At 47.6% G+C, this 20,969-nt stretch overlaps 11 protein-coding genes across 11 annotated transcripts; 2 read left to right on the top strand and 9 right to left on the bottom strand.

The window, feature by feature from the left end:
• Positions 1-568: 568 nt before the first annotated feature.
• Positions 569-3,312, top strand: I302_104333 (uncharacterized protein; the record flags this gene model as incomplete). Its single annotated transcript, XM_019189697.1, has 2 exons — positions 569-1,684; positions 1,750-3,312. 2 exons carry the CDS (start codon positions 569-571, stop codon positions 3,310-3,312), a joined length of 2,679 nt encoding a protein of 892 aa, XP_019049259.1.
• A 204-nt stretch (positions 3,313-3,516) lies between these two features.
• I302_104334 (uncharacterized protein) lies at positions 3,517-4,311 on the bottom strand (the record flags this gene model as incomplete). The annotated part of the gene is made up of 1 exon (XM_019189698.1): positions 3,517-4,311. One exon carries the CDS (start codon positions 4,309-4,311, stop codon positions 3,517-3,519), a length of 795 nt encoding a protein of 264 aa, XP_019049260.1.
• Positions 4,312-4,862: 551 nt separating this feature from the next.
• I302_104335 (uncharacterized protein) lies at positions 4,863-5,570 on the bottom strand (the record flags this gene model as incomplete). Its single annotated transcript, XM_019189699.1, has 1 exon — positions 4,863-5,570. One exon carries the CDS (start codon positions 5,568-5,570, stop codon positions 4,863-4,865), a length of 708 nt encoding a protein of 235 aa, XP_019049261.1.
• A 972-nt stretch (positions 5,571-6,542) lies between these two features.
• Positions 6,543-7,997, bottom strand: I302_104336 (uncharacterized protein; the record flags this gene model as incomplete). The annotated part of the gene is made up of 6 exons (XM_019189700.1): positions 6,543-6,610; positions 6,705-6,771; positions 6,878-7,047; positions 7,142-7,211; positions 7,385-7,845; positions 7,970-7,997. 6 exons carry the CDS (start codon positions 7,995-7,997, stop codon positions 6,543-6,545), a joined length of 864 nt encoding a protein of 287 aa, XP_019049262.1.
• Positions 7,998-8,384: 387 nt separating this feature from the next.
• Positions 8,385-10,308, bottom strand: I302_104337 (uncharacterized protein; the record flags this gene model as incomplete). The annotated part of the gene is made up of 7 exons (XM_019189701.1): positions 8,385-9,381; positions 9,451-9,594; positions 9,656-9,742; positions 9,812-9,941; positions 10,010-10,078; positions 10,147-10,230; positions 10,293-10,308. The coding sequence occupies 7 exons, from the start codon at positions 10,306-10,308 to the stop codon at positions 8,385-8,387; spliced, it is 1,527 nt and encodes a 508-aa protein (XP_019049263.1).
• A 439-nt stretch (positions 10,309-10,747) lies between these two features.
• Positions 10,748-14,492, top strand: I302_104338 (uncharacterized protein; the record flags this gene model as incomplete). Its single annotated transcript, XM_065869848.1, has 8 exons — positions 10,748-10,786; positions 10,844-12,041; positions 12,099-12,544; positions 12,599-12,701; positions 12,753-13,555; positions 13,633-13,968; positions 14,055-14,241; positions 14,380-14,492. 8 exons carry the CDS (start codon positions 10,748-10,750, stop codon positions 14,490-14,492), a joined length of 3,225 nt encoding a protein of 1,074 aa, XP_065725920.1.
• Positions 14,493-14,935: 443 nt separating this feature from the next.
• On the bottom strand, positions 14,936-15,397 carry I302_104339 (uncharacterized protein; the record flags this gene model as incomplete). Its single annotated transcript, XM_019189703.1, has 3 exons — positions 14,936-14,974; positions 15,059-15,156; positions 15,277-15,397. 3 exons carry the CDS (start codon positions 15,395-15,397, stop codon positions 14,936-14,938), a joined length of 258 nt encoding a protein of 85 aa, XP_019049265.1.
• A 377-nt stretch (positions 15,398-15,774) lies between these two features.
• On the bottom strand, positions 15,775-16,291 carry I302_104340 (uncharacterized protein; the record flags this gene model as incomplete). Its single annotated transcript, XM_019189704.1, has 3 exons — positions 15,775-15,986; positions 16,084-16,137; positions 16,243-16,291. The coding sequence occupies 3 exons, from the start codon at positions 16,289-16,291 to the stop codon at positions 15,775-15,777; spliced, it is 315 nt and encodes a 104-aa protein (XP_019049266.1).
• Positions 16,292-16,817: 526 nt separating this feature from the next.
• I302_104341 (uncharacterized protein) lies at positions 16,818-17,225 on the bottom strand (the record flags this gene model as incomplete). Its single annotated transcript, XM_065869849.1, has 3 exons — positions 16,818-16,879; positions 16,961-17,047; positions 17,156-17,225. The coding sequence occupies 3 exons, from the start codon at positions 17,223-17,225 to the stop codon at positions 16,818-16,820; spliced, it is 219 nt and encodes a 72-aa protein (XP_065725921.1).
• Positions 17,226-17,878: 653 nt separating this feature from the next.
• Positions 17,879-18,306, bottom strand: I302_104342 (uncharacterized protein; the record flags this gene model as incomplete). Its single annotated transcript, XM_019189705.1, has 3 exons — positions 17,879-17,991; positions 18,053-18,121; positions 18,201-18,306. The coding sequence occupies 3 exons, from the start codon at positions 18,304-18,306 to the stop codon at positions 17,879-17,881; spliced, it is 288 nt and encodes a 95-aa protein (XP_019049267.1).
• Positions 18,307-19,804: 1,498 nt separating this feature from the next.
• On the bottom strand, positions 19,805-20,130 carry I302_104343 (uncharacterized protein; the record flags this gene model as incomplete). Its single annotated transcript, XM_019189706.1, has 2 exons — positions 19,805-19,950; positions 20,022-20,130. The coding sequence occupies 2 exons, from the start codon at positions 20,128-20,130 to the stop codon at positions 19,805-19,807; spliced, it is 255 nt and encodes an 84-aa protein (XP_019049268.1).
• Between the last annotated feature and the right edge of the window lie 839 nt (positions 20,131-20,969).

Below are 20,969 nucleotides of genomic sequence, written 5' to 3' on the forward strand. Positions count from 1 at the left end.
CATTATGTAGCTAGTAGTAGATCAATTAAAAAACCAAAAGCAATTCATTACACATATAACGAAAACGTATATAACATTTTACTTTCACATGTTCATAGCATAGATATAGAGATATAGAGATAGAGGAATACGAGTAGCTCGTTCACTGCGCCATGCAACCACAATAACAAACACGAACACTAATACAATTACAAATCAGAATACTGTTCTATTACAATTTTGTAACATCTCTCTGATTGGCGAGATATGCGGAGTGGGTCTGTGCGGATACATCCGTAGAGTGGAGTGCGAATCACGAAATAACCGAGCTTGGCATATTTTCAACCGCTCGTTAACCTTATTCAATCGCATAAATAAATAATAATAAAACCTATAACATCATGTGATCAGTTACTCTCAGACATTTTCATTCATAATCATTCATAAGAATATACAAACAAATCATCACCATCTGTCACGAGTCGTGTCTCTTGTCTCCTCTACCCGAAAGCTCAGTTGACAAACAACATATAAAGACACCAGTCTCCAGCGACTGCTCCCTCTCTCCATCACATCGTTGCCACCCATCATGGTCACAACTGTACCCGATGAACCCTCAGGCATCTCCCTCCCTCTCGACGTGCTATCCAACATAGCTTCCCTCATTCATCCACCTTTCGCTGCTCCTCTTCCCCCCTCAGAACCTACACATACTCCTCAGATCGATGTGATACACAGCGTCGACCCCCTCGCAGCACCCCCTCAAAGTCATCTCCAGCTCCTCTCTCGGTTCACCAGATCATCGTCACGGGCTCTCGAAGCTGCTAGACCATGGTTATGGGAAGACGTAGACGTTCAGACTGGTCGAGGCTGGCTGGCAATAGTCAACGCACTGACCGAAGAGATCATAGAGATTGAGGAGGTCATGCCCGAAGCTGGTCCAAGCACCGCACCCGCCTCTGAACCTATCCCAGTATCTGGCCCCGAAGCTCACAAAGCGCCCGCAACCATCTCAAGTGGATTCTCAACCTACATATCCACCCCACCTTCTTCAGTTTACCCTAACCCCTACGGCGATCTTACCGGCAGTCCTCCTTTGTCATACTCCCCACCTCAGCCTTCGCACATCCGTGAGCTCCTTACTCCACCCGGATCTAGGAACTCATCGCCTCACCCCGGACCCTCCTCGACATCATACTTTGATGGACAATCACCCACTCCTCCTCCGCTCAATCGAGGAATATCTCATCCTGCCCCAACAGCTCTGAAGACCACGTCTAGGCTCAGAGGCAGGTCAAGAAGTCCACGTCGAACTGTCAACTTCGATACAGAGAGTATATCATCGGTCCTCACTAGAAGTAGAAGTAATAGCTCGACCATTGCTGGCGGAAGTGGGTTTCTTAGACGTCAAACGAGCTTATCAAAATCTCATCATTATAATGATGTTGATGATGATGAGATTGAAGAGGTCCAAGATGAGATTACCCCTCTGCGTGGGCTGGCAGAGATGAAAAGTCCAATCATCACTTCTAGAGGAACGGCAGAGCAGAAAGAAAATGTGAATCCTGACTTGTTGCCGCCACCTGGTCCATACATTCGTCATCTGAGTTTCACCAATTTTAGAACGATAGGGAGTAGACGTAGTCAAGAGGAAGCGGTCAGAGGGAGGTTTGTTACTGGCGGGAGACTCGAAGGGGTCATCAAGGTAAGTCGAACTAGATGTCCCGTTTTCTGTCCTGTCTTTCGAACTATACTGATTTCTCTCCATAGAACGCGCCCAATCTCGTATCCCTCTGCATGACAGAGTATGTCGATTCCGCGCTGAGCTATCCCGTCATTGAAGAACTCTTCTTCCGTGGATACCGAAAACCCCGATATCATTCCCCTTCCAAGTCCCTCTCTCGAGTACGTTCCCTCTCTGTTGGACCAGCTCAGTCCATCGCATCATCAGATTACGATCAGCTGGATCCGCCACGTCCGACATATGCTCCTTACGAAGATGAAACGGAAGACGAAAAGTGGCGGAGAAGATCAATGTTCACCCCCATCGAAGCGCTCGATCTGACGGGTTGTGTCAGTAACAACTATACGGAGGCGATGAATCGTTTCTTCGATACCTGGCTTATGCCGGATGAAGACTCGGCGACAGACGATGATAGAGGGCGTGAGCGATCCAGAGGAAGACAGAGAGGAAGACATGGAGGCTATACTACCCCTGAAGTCACGGAAGACGAAAGTGATGCTCACACGCACCGACCCAAGAGAAGTGTACCGAAGTTCAGAGCACTGAGGAGATTATCCCTCAGAGCGTGTACAAGGTTGGATCCCACGGTTATAACAGGTATCGTTTTTGCCTGTCCCAATCTTACCCATCTCGACTTGTCTGGTACCAGAGTACCATCTGATCTACTCGCCTACCTTACTGAAAGGTGTCCTCGATCATTACGACTCACCTCGTTGAGTCTTGCTCGATGTCCCCGCTTGGATCCTCAGATCATCGTGGATTTCCTATGTCGATGTCCTGCTGCTCGAGATCTGGTCGACCTGAACTTGTTTGTCAACCCCACTCAGGGTAATGTCATCGAACAGAACGACCTCATGCGGCTCATAACCGAAGCGCCCTGTATAAAATCTGGACGACTCAGATATCTCGATCTCTCTTCCGCTCGATTTACCCCTGCCCATCTGTCCAAGGATATCTTCCCTCAACAACCAAGTTTGATCAGTCTTGGTCTTTCGCATATCCCCACCCTCAGTTTACCACCCATAGCAGACTTCCTCTTGGAGGTTGCACCTAATGTCGAAGTTCTCACTCTGACAGGTACAGCCACTACCTCTTCGCTTGATCCTTCCCTCTCCCCACTGCAGCTCACGTTGGAGCTACACGCCAGACTCATCAACCCCCTGACTACCGTGCCGTTCTCGCTGTCCAACTTGAACATCTCGGGAATATTCCAGGGACCGAATCTCAATCCTGGACCCACCCGTCTGAGGGTATTGGAATTATCACCAAATATCAGGAGAAGCATAACACCCAATGGGGAGTGGCAGGTCGTTCGATCGAAGGGAGGAAGAGGATGGTATGTGGACTTGTCGTGTGGGTGGAGGAGATTGGATGGTGATATCGAGGGTAAAGAGGGATGGGAGTTTGTGAGACATCTGCCTAGATCGGATGGGAGGAGGAAATGGTTGAGTCATCTCAGCGAGAGTAATGGGAAGGTTGGGAGTAATGTCGGATGGCATAGTAGGAAGATGGAGGTCGTCAAGGGAATGGGCATGTTGGGGAGGGAAGAAGGTTTGGCTGGAGTAGGGGCGTTTGCTTTTGAAGAATAGCGGATCAGGGTGGTCGGTGAAGCTGGGAAGGAAATGAGTATGACCCATCTCGAACAGTGTGCATATTATTCATGTGGGATGCGGGTGTACCATACTAGGTCTATATAATTGCATATGCATGTGCTATGAATTTACACTCGAATCGCACACTCATGTGTTCGGAGATCATCTCAGGTCACCCGCAGTCTTTCCTTCCAGGATTGATCAACATAACCCACCACCTCCGCATCCTCCGTCACAACCAATTTCCCAGCAAACAATACCTCCACAACCACCACAACCACCACGACGGATAGCATTTCCATTTCCACCCCCACCCCCAACGTCTCCGTTCTCATTGCCATTACCACTATTAATGGGAGTCGGAGCAGTAGACGTGTCATTTCCAATATATGTATCAAGATAATTGGACATGCCACTCTGACCTTCACCTTCCACCGCGCCGTCTTCGTTGACCCGATCGTCATCTGAAACTTGAAGACCATGCTTTCTTCGGTTTCCGTTGATATGAATTTGTGGTATACGTGCCACGAATCGAGGAAAATAGACCATCCTTGGTTGAGTAGAGTACTCGAAATGGTCATAGTATTCTTGAGAAGGTGTTCCATCATAATTGTATTCCCGTAATTGTGGTTGAGACATGAAAAAAGATTCGTCGTGCAGGTCAGCATTCAGGTATTGTAATGGGATACCACCACTCTGAGTGGGTCTTCTATAGTAAGGATGAGGACGTGGAGGGGAGAACCACACTCTGCCAGGTGATGGCAGGAGGTTCCCAGTCCAATGTGAGGTTGGAAAGCTTGGATATCGATCTGAAATTTGAGATGAATATGGCGAGGCAGTCACTCGTGGAGTGGACGGCCATCCACGAGGGCTAGAGGGTGAGAATCCTCCTCCCATCGTCCAACCTGTCGATCGCGTAGAACGAGCTTGTCGAGATTGGGGAGCAGAGAAAGGGGCGTTGGGTGAGCTGTAGTAAGAGGAATTGAAGGCATTCATGTCGAGTGGTATTCACAATTTATAGGCTGTTTAGTAATTTGCAGATCTTAATTCGAGGGTGAGGGAAATGACACGGAAAGACGCTAATAATTTTGTTCATGTCCGATATACATATTGATTAACCATCGACTCGTTAATTGCTACTCAATGGCCATCCACTTCTGAGCCTGGATTATGAAACGGCAAAAGGCAACTCCTTTGATCGGCCTGTTGACTGTATAATGGATACATCATGTTGGAATACCATAGCGGCATGCGGTGGGAGACTCGTCTCTCGTACAACGCGTATCAGGGGTCTCATCTCGTAAGTTCAAATGTTGAGGGCAGCAAAAGGTGCGCAAGGAAAGCCATCGAGACTGACCACTTGTACAGCACAGGTTGTGCGCGCTTTATCCTATCTGGTCGATTGCGAGTGCTCATTGATCTCGAGCCAAGGTGAGTTTAGACAAAAGATCATCTGCCAATAAACAGAGTAATGTCCAGCCATACTGCATCGAATTAAGCAAACAAGTCACCACCACCTTCACGCATTGCGATCAAAGTCCCTGGATTCAGCAACCATCACAAAGGAGACAACAAATACAACAATCACAATCATCCCCTCCACAACCATCATCACCCCCGTTCCCACCGTCCCCATGCACTTCGTTGAAATTAGGCGCCGGTGCACCAGGACCCGGATCAAGATCGAGATGTCTCAGAGGATTCCTGTCTCCCCCGCCCTCCCCTTCATCCTCTCCCATATCCTTTCCTTCCCCTCGGCTGGGTGAATCAGCCATCGCAACTCCTCCAACGCCTAGGGCTACTCCGCCAGCTGTGAATGCCGTCGACTCCGTAGCATCTTCTCGAGAGATTTCATTTGAGTGATTCGTAGTGCTTTGCTGTACTTTGGCTGTGCTCGGACTAGAGTAAGTGGGAGCGGTGGTGTTGACTCTACGAGTGGTGGTACGGCCCCAGTCTGAGGTATCACCGTGCCGCGCATATGGATTAAAGGGGACGGATCTTGTCCTGTCCGAACATGGTGGAAGTGAGGTTATATCACCTCCAACCCGAAATGCAGGATAAGCACGAGGAGGAAGTGGTGGTAGCATCTCTTCTACTTGTGGGACGGAAGTGGGCGTAGAATTGGACTGGCTGAGAATCACACCAGATTCTTGGCCTTGGGTCAACCAATTTTGAGTCGGGGGCGTGTAGCTCGATGGAACTTGTGTGGTAGGAGTTGCCCTCGCATCATCGAGATTGTACCAGTCCGGGTACATATCAGATTAGGAGGCTTTGCGTTCTTTGTCTTGTACAAGTACTGTGTGAGTCGAGTCTACTGGTAAGGCAGGTAATGAGCACAGTATGGTATATATCAGGTGCAGTGTGATAAGTGAAAATGGAAAAAGCAGGACTGACGGTAGATATACAGAATGTTTTAGGTCTATTCAACCGTCGACTCTAAATTATGTTTTACATCGACGTCATGGTCGGAAACTGAACGATCCTTTGGGGGCTTGTATAAAGGATTCAATAAGTCAGACAATGTCGTATCAAGGATGCCGAGTCAGGTTTTTTGCGCATGGGCTGAGATTCCGCAAATGGCGACTTGACTCGAAGATCGTGCTCGACAGCGATCAACGAGTGAGGTTTTGAAGGCCAATGAATGATATTTGTTTTGGTACTCCCAGGCCATTTTGGTATCCTCCGTCAATCACTTGCTGAAAAGAGACTACAATCGAATTGATATTTGTCAGTTCTTTGTGATGACACGACGGCATGTTCTATGTATTCAGAGGGGATCAGAAAGGACGTTGGTATCAACCTTGATCGAATGTTGTCATATTGACGTGATCGGTAAGCTGTATCGTACAACTGTGCAAGGAGAAGAATGTTAATGATATATGTCCGAGCGTCTCCCCCTTGAGATGCTGATATGGGCGTATTCTTATGGCTTTCAAGGAGTTTGGGTGTATAATCTTCAAGCTGAGTTTCGGATGTTTCAAAACTACCTCGGACGAGATCGAGATAGCAAAGCCAGTGAGGTCTTCCACTTTGGGGTGAGCAGACATGGTATTGAATTGGCCTTGTCCCTTCAGTGCACTGTTCATCGGTACATTGACAGACACATCTATGCCGGAAAGAATGAGTGAGCAAAGATGTCTGCTTGTGCGGGAAGGCTTAGGGTTACAAGCGGATAGATCTGATTTGCCTGTAGGCCATACTATACAAGATATCGTCGGTCAAAGATATTACAGTTCCTTTAAATAAGTTGCAGGTACCAATCCCCTCGTTCCATTACCATCTTCGCATGTCCACCCTGTGTGATCAACCCAGGGTCAGTATTCGATTCTCCTATCGCACAGGCCTCAACATGCAGGAAGAGGTTCGAGCAGCTCTGGACAGGGACTTACAATCTGCTGAGGTCTTCTCAATGAGATTTACAATCTGATTCGCCTGGACATTTAGGTCGGTCGTATCCTACAAGGTATCCTCAGAGAATTAGCGATCGTCGGGCGTGCTGGCATCAGGTACATTATCGTCTCGTGAGAGGGCAGAAGATTTAGGCTGAGAATGAGCGACGCACCGATCCTGCATAATCGTACAACGCCTGAGCCTGAGGCTGCTGCACTTCCACCTCGTGAGCAGGTGATCGAGCCGACGTTCCCGACCCATCACGTCGTATAGGCGGAGGCATGGATGTGTGCTTATTCGAAAGTGCAGGCGGCATGTGGTGCTCGACCGTTGGTGGTTGGGCTGCGAGGTATGGATCCGGCATTTTAGCTTGCAAGTTTGACAAGAGTTTGTACGACCGATAAAGGCTAGATGAAAGAAGTCAAGGTTCACTCACCTTTTTGAGGATCTTTCCACATGCTGGTGAAGGCTGACATTTTGCTTGAGGTATCTACGTGGCCGAAGGACTGATGAGGAAGTAGGTCAGCTCCGAATCTGAGGCCATTCACTAAGTCTAGGAATTTCGCTCGTGCAACGTGTGATTGTCATCTGAGTCACATACTCCCATCGACTGGAGAAGAGTCTCATCCCATCTTACTTCCCCCTTTCACTGATATCTGCAGACTAGACACGAACTCACCCGTCCAGAAACCAGCCCCGCTACTCCACCCTTCTTACTCGGTGGAGCCGCCGGCTTACTGACCACCGTAACCTCCTCTATCGTAGCCCCTCCATCAACCGGAGGAGGAGAATTCAGCCGCTTATCTGCGCCCCTAACCACCCCCGCAGCGCCCACCTTCCCCAGTAGATCCATAGCGTCCTTGTTCTTCGATATAGCGCCTATACCAGATTTGGTTCCCTTCGTTCCTAGTTTGATAGAGGACGAGATGAACCGTTGAGCCATATCTTGTTGTTCACCACCATTCCCACCAGCGGTAGTAGATACGGGGGAATGAGGAGAGGAAGGTGTGGGTGGATTTGGGGATCGTGAGGGTGGGATTAGCTTGGTGAGTGTTGCCAACGATGGGCCATTGGACGAAGAGGAGGAAGGAGCGAGGTGGGGACGGGATTCAAAGTATTCGTCGAGGAGGGTGAAGAAGGCTTGCTGTACGTATTGTTAGATCTGGTATCAATGGGGGAGATGGGGGATGTACTGACTTTATCTGAGAGGTGAGAAGTGGGTCAGTGTGCGTTGGCTTGGCATGACAAGTGGACACGAACGTACCTTCGTATGTTAGATTGGCAAACACCATGGCTGGGCTGAAATGATTGTGGATGGGCAACGAGGAGGGAGTAAGATGGGTACCAGTGGGTGAATAGACGAGACGAGCAGATGTGTGTATAGATATAGATATCGATACGATAAGCTTATAAGGTTGCTTCGTTGCTTCGTTGCTGCGTTGCTGTGTTGATGATGAATATGAATCGCAAATGACGTTGTCCAAAGGAACGTTGGGTGATGAGATAGATCTTGATGATCCGCGTCTACCTTGTTTTTGTGCCTTTCTTCGGACCGGTGACAGTACGCTTTATCCTAGTGCATAATTCATTTTTGACATCCTCTCAAGATACATACGACGAATACGACCACCTCTATCCTACTCTACTCTACTACCCCAGCTTATACATGACATTCCCCCCTAAGCAGTACCCAACACCCTCAAAGTCCTATCCAACCCACTCAACACAACCTCACTTCCATTCTTCACAAACCTCGCACCAGTAACCACACCAGCATTATCATCGAATTTCAACAACTCATCCCACGTCTTATTGGCGTAGACCCTCAGATCAGTTCCAGAAACAGATAAGAATTGAGCCGAGGGATCAAATCTAACTTCCGATACGGTATTTTCAGAAGGTAGATCCCATGAAGACAGGATATCCAATTTCCTAAGATCGAAGATCTTCACCGAGGGCTCGGCTGAAGATCCGGTGGCGAGGTAATAACCATTTTCAGAGAATGAGAGTGTCGTAAGAGCTTTGGAAGGGTGGGATTCCAAGGTGGCTGCCAAAGAGTTTCGTTGTCTTACGTCCCATACTCTTACATTACCATCTTTCGTTCCTCCACCGAATAATACTCCATCTGGATGTCCGGCGAACGAAGTATATGAGAATGAACCGTCCACCCCATTCAGGGCTTCGTACTTTGAGATCTCATCGTGGGTGTTCAAATCGTATAATGACCATGTAGAATCGGACGAACCGACAGCCAAGTATTCGTTCGAGGGATGTAAGGCAATACCGTTGATTTCACCTTTATGTCCTCCCAACGAAGCCTTGTTGGACCATTTCCCACCTTCCTCTCCCCAGATCTTGACAGTCTTGTCTAGACTGGAACTAATGGCTAATTTGTTTTCACCTTCCTTCTCCCTAAATGCCACATGGGTGATGGCTTTGGTGTGTCCCTTGAGGGTACCGAGGACCTTGGAAGCTTCCAGGTCGAATATTTGAACGGCCTTGTCTGCTCCACCGGTCACGACGGTATTACCATCCTTGGCTACGTCAAGGGCAGTGATACCGGCAGGTTTGGTGGCGTGGAGAGAAGGTACATGGGAAGTTTGTGTGAAGCCCTTGACTTGGTCGGCTTTGGAATATCCAGGTGCGGGCTTTCGCTTCTTTCGACCGGATGATAAGCTGTCAAGTGGGACTTGGTCAGCAGGGACCATGATACGCAGTTAATGAGGAAGATGCACAACCACTTACGCTTGGTTGGTCTCCATGACCTTGGCTTCTACTTCAGCAGGAAGAGCACCCTCCGCCTCGGGGACCATCTCAACGTCTTCCGCTGGTGCTTCAGCAGCGGCGGAGGGTTGGAATCCGATGGTAGATTGGATGGACGAGAGGGCTCTGTCATAGCGAGTCCACACGTTCAGCTGATAGCTCGCTTGATGCACAAAACCTCACTCACTGTCTTGCCTCATCTCGTTCTTTCATCAACCTAGCAATGACTCTCGTAGCTGCATCCTCACGGTACAAAGCGTTGGCGAGCTCTTGTCTACGCATAACCAAGAACACGTCAATATTCATTAATGAGGTATAAATTGGGTGAACGAGCCAAACACACCTTGAACTCTGGAAAGCCTTTTTGATCTCCAACGATTCGAGCATTATCGAGTCATATTCTGACTGCAAAGCGGTGAGCAAGGCAGGGATGGATGTTTGGTTGGCCGGACGAGGAGGGAGGGTGGATGGTTCTGTATCAGCAAGAAGCGCATCAGTCACCATTCGAAGTTAAGTGAACCGAGGAATATAGCGAACGTACTAGCTTTAACATCGATAAGATCCTCCTTCGTCAGAGGTTCGCCTGAAATGGGATCTGTACCATTTTCCTCTACACACATCGCACCGAGAAGGTCAGCTGAAGTTTCTTTTTGAAGAAGAAACGAATGTGTAGCTCACCGATATACCTCTCGATCAAAGCTTTTTCGTAGACTGTTCCAGAGGTCTTTGAGACCACGGGAGCGGTAGGAGGTGAACCGGAGACTGTAGATCAAGCCGCGATTGTCAGCTCAGTTCATTGGTCCGGTTGAGCCAGCTGCACTCACTAGCACAGAAAAACATTGTGCTGATGTCTTCTCTGCACTGCCGTTGCTATGAAGTCCTTATGTAGGGAGGTGGATGAAGTATCGTATCGATTGATGGTATTGTGTTTGGTGCACTGTAAGCAAAGCCAAAGAAAGGTCAAGCAAGTAATCGTATCACTGACTGCAATAACTTGAACGGAATCAAATATCTGGCACTGAACTAATGCCACGTAATGTCCGTCCCTCATCCGGATCATAGCCATAGGTTCAACCTTCAACCTTGACACCAACTACTAACGTATTTCAAGATAATCTTACATCCATCTTCAACCCTTCCCATTGGTCTCGCTGGTCACTTGTCACATCATTCAATTCAAAACACTGCACTAGCCTTCGGGAGAGGGAGATCTTTTTTTAGGCGTGTCACCCTCAGCTCCGCTCCTCGCCACTCATCCCCTGGCTCAAAGTCGGTCAAAATGGATCTCAAGACATTCATAAGTGACAATGTCGTCCGAGTGAGTCTCCCTCTTACTGAATCTTCAATCTGCTCCACTGCTGACTTTCAATTTTAGATCCTCGGCTCATCAGACAACGCAACAGTGGACTACGTGCACTCTCTCGCCCTCTCCTCCAAAACACCAGGCGACTTGTATCATGCCCTGCTCGCTACCGGTCTATCCGACTCCTCCGACACTCAATCCTTTGCCACCCAAGTCCACGCTCTCGTACCTCGAAAGACCAAATCCAAAGTACCCAAAGCCGAGAAGGCAGCTCCATCTCAGCGGTTCGCACTGCTAATGGATGAGGACGAAGGCGCTTCATCGAGCAGCTCAAGCAAGAAGGAGAAGAAGTCTAAGAAAGGTAAAGAGAAGGAGAAAGATAGGGATGGCGGAGCAGTCAAACTCGGTAGATCAGCTAGGAAGAGGGACACAGAGGGTAATTGGGAGTCCGATGAGGAAGAGAAGGAGAAAGAAGCCAAGAGGTTGAGGTTGAATAGTCCCTCCGGTGCAAGGAGCGAGGAGCCAGAGGTGCAGGAAACGGAAGAAGAACGGCTGGAACGGGAGAGGTTGGAAGATCTAGCTGAGAGGGATGCCTTTGCGGAGAGGATGAAGGCTAAAGATAAAGATCGGACTAAGAAATTGGTCACGGACCGATCGACGAAATTGGGCAGTGGGGGGTTAGAAGCTGAGAAACGATCTGCTCTGGAGAATGATCCAGAAAGTAGGAAAGCTGCTATTGAAGATTTACGTCTACACTCGAGGCAGGAATATCTCACTAAGAGAGAACAACAGAGGTTGGATCTCTTGAAAATGGAGATAGAAGATGAGAAGATATTGTTTAGGAATCAGAAGATGTCGAAGAGAGAATTAGCAGAATTTGAGCGAAAGAAAGAGTTGATCAAGATTATGGAAGCTAGACAGAAGATTGATGATGGTACCGATGGGTATATGATGCCTGATGATTATATCACGGAACAGGGTAGGATAGATCAGAAAAAGAAGAAGAACGCCTTGTATCAGCGATACGAAGATTCCAAACCTGTCGAAGGACAGTTCGTCACGGATGTGGATCAGTGGGAGTATAGTCAGACGGATAAATCTAGCTTGAAGACTGGGGCGATGGATAAGGAGGTGATAGTGGAAGAGTTCGATTACGTCTTTGACGAGTCGCAGAAGATCAAGTTTATCCAGGAGGGCCAGTATGGAGGTGAAGGTATTTCGTTAGAAGCTCAGAATCTTCTGGATCAAGTGAATCAGCTGGAAAAGAAGGGTAAGTCTATTCTATCCAAGTCGCAACTTATGAATGCTCATTCTGAATCTATCGTAGCCCAATCCATACAAGAGACTCGACAATCATTACCTATCTACGAATACCGAGATGAACTCCTCGAAGCTATAGCAGAACATCAAGTCCTGATTGTGGTGGCCGAAACGGGATCAGGTAAAACCACTCAATTACCTCAATACCTGTACGAAGCTGGATACTGCAAGAACGGGATGAAAGTGGGATGTACTCAGCCTCGTCGTGTGGCCGCTATGTCAGTTGCGGCTCGTGTAGCTGAAGAGATGGGCTGTAGGTTGGGTCAAGAAGTTGGATATTCAATTAGATTCGAAGATATGACGAGTGATAAGACCGCTCTCAAGTATATGACGGACGGTATGTTGTTGAGAGAGTTCTTGACGGATCCGGAATTATCAACGTACTCTGCTTTGGTGATTGATGAAGCGCACGAGAGAACGCTGAGTACGGATATACTGTTTGGTCTGATCAAAGTGAGTGATCTTCGTTTCTATCGCTTGAATTTCATGCTGACGCTGTATAAATAGGATATCGCCCGATTCCGACCAGAGTTACGACTTTTGATTTCAAGTGCTACGTTGAATGCCCAAAAGTTTGCGGACTTCTTTGATCAAGCACCGATTTTTGATGGTAAGTCTACCAAATCTCGTTGTCATAGAATCTCTGCTAAAATCTTTAAAGTTCCCGGGAGACGATACCCAGTCGATATGTTCTACACCAAGCAACCTGAAGCGAACTACATGCACGCCGCCGTGACGACTATCCTCCAGATCCACACGACTCAACCTAAGGGGGACATTCTACTTTTCTTGACCGGTCAAGATGAGATTGAAGCTGCTGAAGAAAACTTGAAAGAAACGATGTATGCTTTAGGAGACAAAGTGGCAGAGTTAATCATCGCACCGATCTACGCCAATCTGCCTTCGGAGATGCAGTCGAAGATCTTCGAACCTACACCTGAAAAAGCAAGAAAAGTGGTCTTAGCTACCAACATCGCCGAAACATCCATCACCATCGATGGGGTAGTATACGTGATCGATCCAGGATTTGTCAAACAGAACAACTACAACCCCAAGACCGGGATGTCGTCGTTGGTCGTCGAACCTATCTCCAGGGCGTCGGCGAACCAACGAGCAGGACGAGCGGGCAGAGTAGGTGCTGGAAAAGCGTTCAGGCTGTATACCAAATGGGCATTCAAGAATGAGTTACTGGAAGATACGATCCCCGAAATTCAACGAACGAACTTGGCAACGGTGGTCTTGATGTTGAAGTCATTAGGAATAAACGATGTCCTGAATTTCGATTTCTTGGATAAACCTCCGGCGGAGACTATTATAAGGTCATTCGAGCTCTTGTATGCCCTTGGTGCCTTGAACCATAAAGGTGAACTCACCAGGATGGGTCGAAGAATGGCAGAGTTCCCTGTGGATCCGATGTTGTCTAAGGCTATTATCAATAGTGAGAATTATAAATGTACCCATGAGGTGGGTCTTCTTTCTGCTTCTCTTCATACCGATCTCATCGCTGGACGAAGGGACTTAGCTGACATTGATTCTGATAGGTACTCACAATAATATCGATGTTACAAGAATCTGGATCTCTACTCTACCGACCGAAAGATAAGAGGGTACATGCCGATAAAGCCCACAAAAACTTTATCAAGCCTGGTGGTGATCATTTCACGTTACTCAACATATTTGAACAATGGTCTGAAGCGGGTTATTCGCAACAATGGTGTTATGAGAATTTCATACAGTTCAAGTCATTGGGAAGAGTACGGGATATAAGAGATCAATTGGCACAGTTGTGCGATAGGGTTGAGGTTGTGATTGAATCGACACCGAATGAGATTGTTCCGGTACAGAAAGCTATTACGGCGGGATACTTCTATAATACTGTGAGTTCATTACCTTTCCGAATTCACTTCGTACTTCATCTGCTCCTGGTGGATATATGGGCTGACTCTGATATGTGCTGGAATAGGCTCGAATTGATAAAGGCGGTGGATATCGAACGACCAAGAACAATCACTCGGTATATGTCCATCCCTCATCTTGTTTGATTGGAATGCAACCCCCGCCAAGATTCATATTGTACTATGAGCTCGTGTTGACCTCGAAGGAATACATGAGACAATGTATGCCTATCGAGGGATCTTGGTTGGCTGAACGTGAGTGACTTTGCCTTCTTCCTCCTGGCTTTTGGCCTCGATATCAGCTTTCTTGACCACACACACACTACTGTTCCATTTCCCATTTCCCATTTTACCGTTAGGGATGAAGCTGACTTCATGTTGTCTGCTTGGCAGTTGCACCGCATTATTTCAACAAAAACGAAATTGATCAGATGCTTGGTAGCGCAAGTAAAGTGAAGATGCCAAAAGCTATTGAACAGCCCAAAGTGGGACCTGTGAATCCGTAATAAACCCTGTCTTGGGGATTAGGAATGGACTGGAGAGAAGGCGGGGTGGAAAAGTACCCAGGAAGGTAGGTTGGAGCACAGCGCAGATCATGAAAGAGTGCATCGCGAAGGGAGCTCGTATCTTAGCATAAACGATCAATTATACTTCAAATCGGATCATGATAGGCATGGTTATTTGATTGTATCATGTTATGTATGAAATTGTACCTTGTCGTTTATCTGCAATAGTTGGCATAGGAGGTATACTCATCGGACAATGGTACAGCACGAATGGTCGTTGATGTTTCGAACCAGTCTAAAGTATTTTTGCATAGGTATAGCTACGAGAGCTTTCATTTTCTGCTTCTTACAATTCTTTTCTCTCTTTCTTTTATTTCCACTCTGATTTGCATTCTCCTTATCATCCTCTGTCCATCATTCACTCATATTTATGATGGATCCAATCATTGCTTATCTTGAATGGGAATATCTTTCCCAGTCAACTACATCGCATTAACACACCACCATCCCAAGTTAGCAATTCTCCTAGCGGGATCCCTGTGTCTGACTGAATAGATAAGACTCACCTTCTTGAATCCCGATCTAACACCATCAGAGATCTTTTCGGTAGTAGAGACATTCTGTTTGTGTCCGGCTTTGCCCAACACGTAATCTACGCCTTTATCTGGTGACACGAGGCAAGAAATGCACAAATCAGCGCACTAGCTCAAGATTTACTTGGGCTTGCAGTCGTTGGGGAACGCGGAACGGCGGAAGATAATGATGATGTAGAGCGACGACCCACCCAAAGCATCTTGTTGACCTGTCTGACCCTGTGCTTGAGCCTGGGTAGCACCGGGGTTCATCAGTGTTGATCCTGCGGTGGAGGCGCCTGCGGTCGGTGGGGGAGCGGTGTTTTGTTGCATCTTTGCGAGCGGGATTATTGGGGTGATGTAGGTATGTGTATGAACTGGGTATATATCAAGTAGGAAAGAAAGAGAATAGATGGAATGGAAAGTTCTCGTACAGTAAGAGATGGAACATAAAAAGGTTTATACAAGTTGACTTTCACTGGAGGGTGATGTAAGCTGATAAGGAGGTGACGTCATGAGCAGACTACGTGCGGGCGGTGGACGTGGCATGCTCGTACCGTAAGTTACTGCAGTCATCATCGCTGTATCCGCATTTCATCTGATGCATGCTGACCTTGACTCTACGAACCCGTTTCCAATTTGGCTTTTCACGTCCTAAATTTTGACCAAGAACAGAGAGGGTGAAGACATGACGCAACCTCCCAAACCTCTCACTTGTCTTTCTTCTCGGATGGCACAGAGGGTGATTTAACAGAGTCTTTCGAAGTTGGTCCGAATAGAATGGTACCCCAGAGGCTCCAGTGCGCTGCCGAGATCTGACTGGTGGTCGTTGGTACTGACTCACCTGCTGCGGGGTCGGTCGGTTGGCTTGGTGCTATCCCATTGGCTCTAGGTCTGGGCGGAGGAGGAGGGGTTCTGGAATCTATACAACCCGCCAAGATAAATAATGTTAGTCAGCGTACTCTGACTTACAACAATAAAACTTCCTTGATATCCCGGCCTTTGTGCAGTATACGTACCATTCTCTTCAGATTGAGTCTGATTCGGAGGAGTACTGGGTCTTGGAGTACCGTCTTAGACAGAGAACATGGGTTAGCCAAATAGGACTGGCACAATTGGTCATGAAGGCCTACAGTGGCAAAATTAGAGTTCATGGTGTTATACGGTCTATCACTTACCACCATTGCTAGAGGTGTTGATAGTGGGTTGGTTGTCGGTGAGGGGCATTGTGTGAGTATAGGCTATCTCAACGCAAAGAAATCGAACAAAGAAAGATTTGTGCAGGAGAGAAATCGACTAAACAGAAAGACAAGCCCTATCCATATCTGGGCTTTTGAGGTCCTTGCCCCGCACTCATGTAGCTGAATATCCTTTGTGGTCCGCGATGCTCCTCCGCGCGGACTAGCATCGCAACATCTGCCCTCCCCCTCCAGCGCGCCTCGATGTGAGTGTTTCCAAGAGTCATTTGGAGATTAGTCCGATATAGTCGGCTGTGTGGAATAAATGCCTAAGCCAACGTTCACTAGAGATTGATCAAAGGAAGAATTTCGATGAGAAAGGATGATACACCGACGGGGTTTCGTTGCAAGTCAGAAAATAACACAACGACACTCCATCATCGTGCATGTCGTCATCCATCCTACTGAAACAAACAACCCTCCCTTCATTTCACGCATACAGACTTGACCTATCGAGTCATGGGCCATCCACCGGGATTCTCAACGCTGCTATAGAGGCTTTGAGTGTACAGTGGTTAGTTGGCAATACTTTGCCCGGACTGGTCCGTTGCCTGGCTGCCTGCGGTGGATCCGTTGCCTGATAGCGTATCGAAAAGAAATGACAGTCAGGTCAGATAAGCAATGTTCCTTCGATAGCTTGATCCTGAAACGTACTAACCTTGGGTATTGGGAGGACTTGGAGGAGGAGTTGCAGGGGGAGTAAGGGGACCAGTGCCTGGAGGAGTGGGCTGGTCATGAAACAAGGCTTTGTGCAATCGTCCACGTTAGCAACGATTTCACCTTGTGGTAGTGGACGATACCTTGTGTGAAGAATGGGGACTGGTGAAGTGACTTTACAGCTGATGAAACTCACCATAGCCTGTGCCGGTTGAAGTGACATTGTCAGTCCCAATCGAACTGGTGTTATCATCTGGTAAAGACATGGCGTATATACTGTATGTCTGTACTGCGCAAGTAGAATCAGAGTAGGTTTGATGGGTTTATGAGTGACTACTAACGGTGTTGCTAGAAACTCGCTGGAAGACGATTGGGTCGTGTTGGACAGACGTCAAATTGGTATATATACTCTAAGAGGTTGATGACGGCTCTTCAAAGTTGAGCTTTCTTGAGCTCAAGGTCCTTTGTAGCTGCGATGCATCCCTTGAACATGATTTGAAACGTTGAGGGACAGACAAACGACTAGTAGAAACGAGGTAGAGACTCGGAATTGTGTTGGTATGGCATTTCCACCTTGGAGATTGCACAATCCTCAAGGAGTTCAATTTCACATGCAGTGAGTTGAATGATGCCTTAGGACACGAACCTGCGGCTACCGTAAGCCAAGCGAAGGTTGCCGATCCGATGCACGTCAACAGCTTGCACTCCATTCGGAATTGGTTTTTCAAATACTTGTCATGCATCTCCGACTGACTGACTAACTAAATACTAACAATGATCATGGACAAATGCGATATAACAATCTCAAAAATCAATCGGTTGCTCCAACAAAGGGCTTACGATCCACCGGGACTAGCCCCCTACTCCCGATGTGGAAGGTCGAGAAGGGGAACTTGCGCCGGAACATCGTCTAACTGCCCTAGTTCCTTCGGGTACCACCTGGAGTAGGAGTTCCAGGGGTTGAAGGCTGGGAGGATGCTGCCGAAGCATCGTATGTACGAGAAGCTCTAGGCGTCGAAGGAGGATTTGATCCTTCAAGCAACCCGACCAGACGTCAGAGTCATTAACCTGAGGCTGGGCGAAATGCGCTTACCTCCGGCAGTATCCCTTCCGGTAGGGGTCCGAGGTGCTTGAGGGGCAGAACCTGCGGTACTTCCGGTATCTGCAGATACTGTTAGTGTAGCTTCAAAATGCGTCCAATGATAGTCTTGGACGTCTGCCAAGTCATGGAAAGCACTCACTGGCCCGAGGAGTACCTGGAGCACTGCTACCTGGAGCACTACTACCCGGAGCGGGGCTCAGGTTGTAGCCACTCATCTTACCGTCGCTTTCTGTTTTGTGAGGCATTTTCAAGAATTGATAATCAGATGAGTATGAGGAGTACAGTAGGACTCGGCTTTGCTTTCGATGTGGATTGATTGTTTGTTGAGGAAACCCTCGATTGGATTGTCTAAACAGTGTGGTATTTATATCTTCTCCGTCCTTCGGTTCGCCTTCACCCCAAATGAGGCCCATCAAAAAGAGCTCTCGTCAGCGTTATCGAAATCGAGTCGACTGGACTCGAGACGCAAAGCTCAAAGATAAGAAGATTGCAAACGCGCCATTGAGAGGTGTCGTCACTGGAAGACCTCTATTGCAAGGCTGCTAGGCGAACGCACAGGTTTGAGATGAACGGGGACGCCGTCATCAAAAACGTTTGTTGATTTTCTCGTATCACGACAGTGGGGGATCACCCGCTGGAGAATCACCATCTATCACGTCGGGTGTCCTGTAACGAGAGTATACTGAGCTTCAATCTCTGAGAAGATGCTCTCTTGTGATTCTTCTTTGATCGCTTCAGATGCTCACCTACGTAGGCCGATAATCACTGCTGATAAGGGCTTTGACTCGTACTTTTTTGGGTGCTGTAGGGCTCGACAAGCGCAATGAGTTACCAGCCATGTAGTAAGCGCCCAAACGGCAATGCCAACACCTGTCTTCTATTCGCCTCGGCCATGATACGCAAAGCAGATCCAAGAGGTGCATTAGAAGACAGCGGACTCCAAATAGACTTGAATGTACAACTCATTACTCAGCGGCCTGAAGGCTGCCCCACTTTGCGTTCAATTGTGTAGCCCTTGACATTGTATCGGCAAAAGGGAATGACAAGATAGCCCATCCTTTGAAGGGATGCGGCACTCGATCGGTAAGAATTGGCTTTTGGTTTGGGCACACACGCCATAATGATCCGGAAGGCCCTGACATGATCCGGAGCACAGAAGCACAGCTTCACCCATTGAAGTGTATTCTGGTGCCAGATGTTTCGCTCACCTTGAGGAGGAGCTATATCAAAAGAGATTGTCAAATATTGCCCCTTTGTGACACTCAAAGGCTTATCTTTTTTGACCGACAGCATAGTTCGCTTGAATGGATGTGTTATCATGATCGTATGTGTGTCGTCATTGACCAGGAACTCGATAATCCTTGATAGCGTTCCTGAACACAGAGACCTACAGGTCTGAGTTATTCCAGCTAGACGAGAGTATGATTCGGTAAGCTGGGGATAAAGCGATTCAAGGAAGGGTCCGGTCATTTCGTTTTTTGTTTTCGCATATCCCCATCTGCATTCGACACATCAATCTTCTGGAGAATTGTCCGCTGGCACGACATTACAAGCGGGTGTCATATAGTGCCTGGTACAGTATTCTCATCAGGCTGACAAGGGCACGACAGCTAACAAAGTCGATAGATCAAGTCAAACACCTCAATAATAACACATGCATAAACTGCCACACATACACTTCACACCAATGGCATCAAAAACATGAAACAACAGATTACTCGTCGAGATGATCAACCAGGATTCCTAAGCTCCCTGTGAGCGATTGGGCTGGTTTCTTTCCGGTTGTATTCCAGCGTTGCTACCGTTAGCTTGTGAGTTGATCCCATTTGCCCGGGAGCTTGAGTCCCGCGTGGAAGGTGGTGCGGGAGCCGCTCGTGGACTCAGGAAGGCTGGTGGTGTTCAGATATTGCCAGTTAGTCAACCGCTTTTCACCATTGTGATAGTGATGATCACAACTTACCACCGTCATCACCACCACGATTATTGGTAGTAGTGGTGTCACCGGAAGAGGCTGTATTGGTGGTCGTGTAATGGTCGTCTGAACCACGTAAAGAGTTAATATCAGGCATGGTTTCGTGATGATATGATCAAATGCTAGAATATAATTCTGTGAGTGAGGAATCTGAGTTGTTGAGAAAGGTCTTCCTGTCTCTGGCGCGTTTTATACCTTGAACTTGAAAAGTCAAGAAGGCTCACGCCGACAAATCCTCAGTTTTGGTCAGAAGGCGGAGCTCAAAGTGAGAACACTGCAAATCTTCAGCTATCAGCAAGGTAATTAGCAATTTAACCGCAGACGATATACGCATTAGAAGACGTGTTGATAAAGTTATTCAAGTCCCGCCGTATCATCTGTAGCCCTACTCCTCGAATGTAACGCTCAGTCAAATTGACAAGAAGGCTTTGGAGTTGAAGTCCTTCCTTGTATCCCGTCATGACAGTACACAGAGACCGGGCGAATGTACTTCGGAAAGAAAGCCTTCGTTGAAGTATCACAATCTGATTCCTTCCGGCAAGGAGAGCTTGGTTCGAAGTGGCATTCTTATGTCCATGAAGGCTTATTGCAGCCTTTCTGGTATTATTCAGTCCTCACCTTAGGCTCACCTTTTGACTTATAGAGGAGAAGCATAAGAACGGAGCTCCCTACCGGACGTTGATTTGGCTTATTAAACAATCACTTCAGCCTCATGAATGCAACCACCCTTTCGATTACCAGTCAGATCCGCTGGTTTATATGTGCCACTGTTCCATAGAACTTTGCCACTCGACGCTTCAGGTGACCTCCACTTCTCATCGCACGTGGACGTCATCGCGTTGACCTATCCATGAATTCGATCTTCAATTCCTTTGTACGATGGATTTCTTGCTCAACTTTTAATCCTCTACTCATCTCTTGTCATTCTTGCTCAAA

This window comes from Kwoniella bestiolae, chromosome 2, assembly GCF_000512585.2.
Source record: "Kwoniella bestiolae CBS 10118 chromosome 2, complete sequence".
Lineage (NCBI taxonomy): Eukaryota > Fungi > Basidiomycota > Tremellomycetes > Tremellales > Cryptococcaceae > Kwoniella > Kwoniella bestiolae.